General features: G+C 15.8%; 1 protein-coding gene across 1 annotated transcript, besides 12 other annotated features; it reads right to left on the reverse strand. All coding sequences in view use genetic code 6, as the record gives it.

Moving 5' to 3' along the window:
• The first annotated feature begins 145 nt into the window (after window positions 1–145).
• Window positions 146–182: a microsatellite.
• A 16-nt stretch (window positions 183–198) lies between these two features.
• Window positions 199–241: a microsatellite.
• Window positions 242–284: 43 nt separating this feature from the next.
• Window positions 285–318: a microsatellite.
• A 162-nt stretch (window positions 319–480) lies between these two features.
• Window positions 481–510: a microsatellite.
• Window positions 511–1,091: 581 nt separating this feature from the next.
• Window positions 1,092–2,325, reverse strand: IMG5_080250 (leishmanolysin family protein, putative; the record flags this gene model as incomplete). The annotated part of the gene is made up of 4 exons (XM_004036447.1): window positions 1,092–1,117; window positions 1,305–1,841; window positions 1,917–2,114; window positions 2,250–2,325. 4 exons carry the CDS (start codon window positions 2,323–2,325, stop codon window positions 1,092–1,094), a joined length of 837 nt encoding a protein of 278 aa, XP_004036495.1.
• Window positions 2,326–2,406: 81 nt separating this feature from the next.
• Window positions 2,407–2,500: a microsatellite.
• Window positions 2,417–2,469: a microsatellite.
• Window positions 2,419–2,476: a microsatellite.
• A 324-nt stretch (window positions 2,501–2,824) lies between the features above and the next one.
• Window positions 2,825–2,865: a microsatellite.
• An 8-nt stretch (window positions 2,866–2,873) lies between these two features.
• Window positions 2,874–2,929: a microsatellite.
• Window positions 2,911–2,944: a microsatellite.
• Window positions 2,945–3,125: 181 nt separating this feature from the next.
• Window positions 3,126–3,170: a microsatellite.
• A 167-nt stretch (window positions 3,171–3,337) lies between these two features.
• Window positions 3,338–3,363: part of a microsatellite that runs on past the window's edge.

Here is a 3,363-nt window from a genome sequence, read left to right on the forward strand (position 1 = left end):
TTTTTTTTTTTTTTGATTTTTATTAAAAAATAATTTTAAAATTTAAATACATATGTCATATAAACTAATATATTTGATTTAATTTTTTTATTAAATGATTATATTTATAATAAAGTAAATTTTAAAAATTTATTTAATATTATTTTAATAAAAAATTTATATAATAATAAAAAATTATATAAATTATGTATATGAATTTATAAATATATATATATTTATATATATATATATATATATATATTCAATTATTATTTTATTTATTTTTTAAAATTATTTTCAATTTGATTTTTTTTTTATTATTTATTTTTTATTAATTTTAAAATTTTTTCTTAAGAATTTTAACACATTATGTTTTTTTTTTTATTATTTAATATTTTAATACTTGTTATTTTTATTATATTTAAGAAATTTTTATATTATTATATTAAATTTCTTTTAATTTATTACAAAGATTTTAAATTATTATAATTATTTTAATGATTAAAATAATAATAATTTAAAAAATAATAAATATTTATAATTTGTAAGCATAGAAACTATTTAGAATTAAAATATTGTTTATAAATGATAAAAACTAATATATTTTTTAAAATTTATGAATATCTTCATTTATATATTTTAGTTTATTTTAGTTTTTTATTTTTTATTATTTATTTTTATAAAAAAATAAATTAAAAATTTGACAAATTTTCAAAATAAATTATAATTAATTTTTATTTATTATGTTTTTTTTTGAAAATATAAATTAAATAAAATTTAAAATTTAGTATTTATATTCTTAACCTAAAAAAAACATAATAATATAAATATTAATAAATAATGTTTTTAATATGTAAAAAAATAATAAAAAAATGTAATATTTTTTCAAAAAGGATTTCTTAAACTGCAATCGCTTCCAAAGTATCCTTTATTACAAACACACTTATTATTTAGACAATATCCGTTTGAACTACAGAATTTCGGACAAATTTTTTTCAATTTGCAAAACTAAACTATATTTTTAGGACATAAAATATTTCCATCATATCCTTTAACTTGCATGAGTTCAAAATTTTTTGTGCAAACAACTTTTTATTTTCCTACATGAATAGTCACTTATTATCCATTAGAACTACAACTATATTTATAACATAAACCTTAAATTTTTGGATTCTCCTCATAAAACTTCTCATTTATTAATGAAGAGTTAAAACATTTCGAATCAACTCCATATTAAATTCCGTAAACTTCTTATGTTTATTATGAGTGTTACATATTTTAAATATTCCAGCATTCCTTATACAAATAAATTTAAAATGTATAACAATTAGATTCATTAAATTAACCGGCAATACAATTTGAAGCTCCAATATGAGAGAAATCACAAAAATCTTTTTCAACTGAAGGAATACAAAATTCATTTCTATTAGAATCACATTAACCAGTGACATGTTGACAGCCTGCTCCTTTCCCATAGAACATTTCTTCTTCCATAGATTCTTTTATTTCCTCATAGAAGCCAGTGTCTCTTAAAGCATTGGCTGTAAAACCACTAAAATATGATTATAAAGGTTATTAATATGAATTCATATATTCACTATTGATTACTGTGTTTTTCCAATGTGAGTTTTCAGAACCTAGGCCTCCTAAATTTTCAAGAGGCACACCAGCTAAAGTAGGACAATTAAAATATTTTCGAGCAAACTATAAAACATGAGGAGTTTTGAGAAATAAAGTATCAATTCCCCTTAAAATTTATCTGAAAGTAGGTTCAGCATAAGAGCTTTTATCTGATTATATCCATAAAGGTATAGAGTGTTGTGAAAAACCCAAAACATGAGTCATTTCATGGATAACTATTTCTAATATATCTTAAAATATAAATTATTAACTTAAATCTTTTTTTTCTAATTAACCCAAATTAAAAGTAATTTAACCATGAGAAGGTCCTACCTTATACACAAATTAACAATTAGCAGCATAGGCTACAAAAGATAATTAATCATTATTTAAATATTATGCATATATATGTAAATCAGAATCTTTTCCCTTGTCTCTGTCGTTTTAAGGAACTGTAACTTCTCCACATTTGTCAAGACTGGAATTAAATCTCATCTGTTATTCAGATTTTGGAACTATTTTTATAAGATTAGAAAAATAATTAAATGCTGTTTTTAAAGCTTTCTCACAAGTATCGATTATTAATTAATTTTTAGGAGTTCTAGGTAAATTTTAGAAATAGGTCATATCGTAAGTTATAATCATATTACGGGACTTTTTAGGTTTTAAATTACGAAGATCTGTATGATCATCATCAGGGGAGATTACTTTGTATGGTTATACCATTAATCATGGACACATTAGTGTTAGAGTACATGTAAACCAAAAATACAAGTTAATTAAAACAAATATATTATTAATATTTTCATTTATTATATAATATTTAATTAATATTTATATGTATTTATTATAAATAATATTTAATTAATAATTATATGTATTTATTATAAATAATTTTTAAGATATTTATAGCTAAGGATAAATGCATTTATACTTTATTAAAATTTTTTAATTTAAATATTTATCACAAGTTTTATTCAAATATAAAATGAAATAGATCAATTTAAATATGATAATATATAAGTAAAAAAAAAATATTTTGAAAAAAAAAAAAATTAATTAAAAAGATAATATAATAAAATTATTTAACATTAATAGAAAATAACAGAATAAAAATATTGTTTTATTAAATATTAAAGAATAATTAATATATATCTATACTTATAAAAACATTAAATTAGAATTCTTTAGAATTTTTAAAATAATGTTATAATAATAATATTAAAAAATAATTAATTAAATATAAAATAAATTTATATAAATATATCATTTATTATATTTTTATATATATAAAAAAAAATATATATTTTTATAAAAATATATAAAAATAAATAATAGTATAAAATAATTGTAAAAAAAAATTAAATTACAATATAAAATGTCAATAATTTAAAATATTTTTTTTTGTATATATATATGATAATTTAATATTTATAAATAGTTTTTTTTTAAATATTATACATTTTTTAAAATAAATAATAATTCATTATTGGTTTAAAATAGAAAATAATATTTATATTTTTATAAATAATATAGAAAAAATAAATAATAATATAAACAAAAGATATAATTATTTTTATTAAATATATAAAAAATATATTAAAAGAAAATGTTATATATAATTAGAATGAAGAACAAAATTATATTTAATATTAATATTCAAATAAATAAAAATAAAATAAAAATATTCAATATAATCTTAAATAATTATTATATATAAAATTATAAATGTAAAATATAAAAAAAATATAATATAAAAAATTA

Source organism: Ichthyophthirius multifiliis (genome assembly GCF_000220395.1).
Source record: "Ichthyophthirius multifiliis unplaced genomic scaffold scaff_1120509250531, whole genome shotgun sequence".
Lineage (NCBI taxonomy): Eukaryota > Ciliophora > Oligohymenophorea > Hymenostomatida > Ichthyophthirius > Ichthyophthirius multifiliis.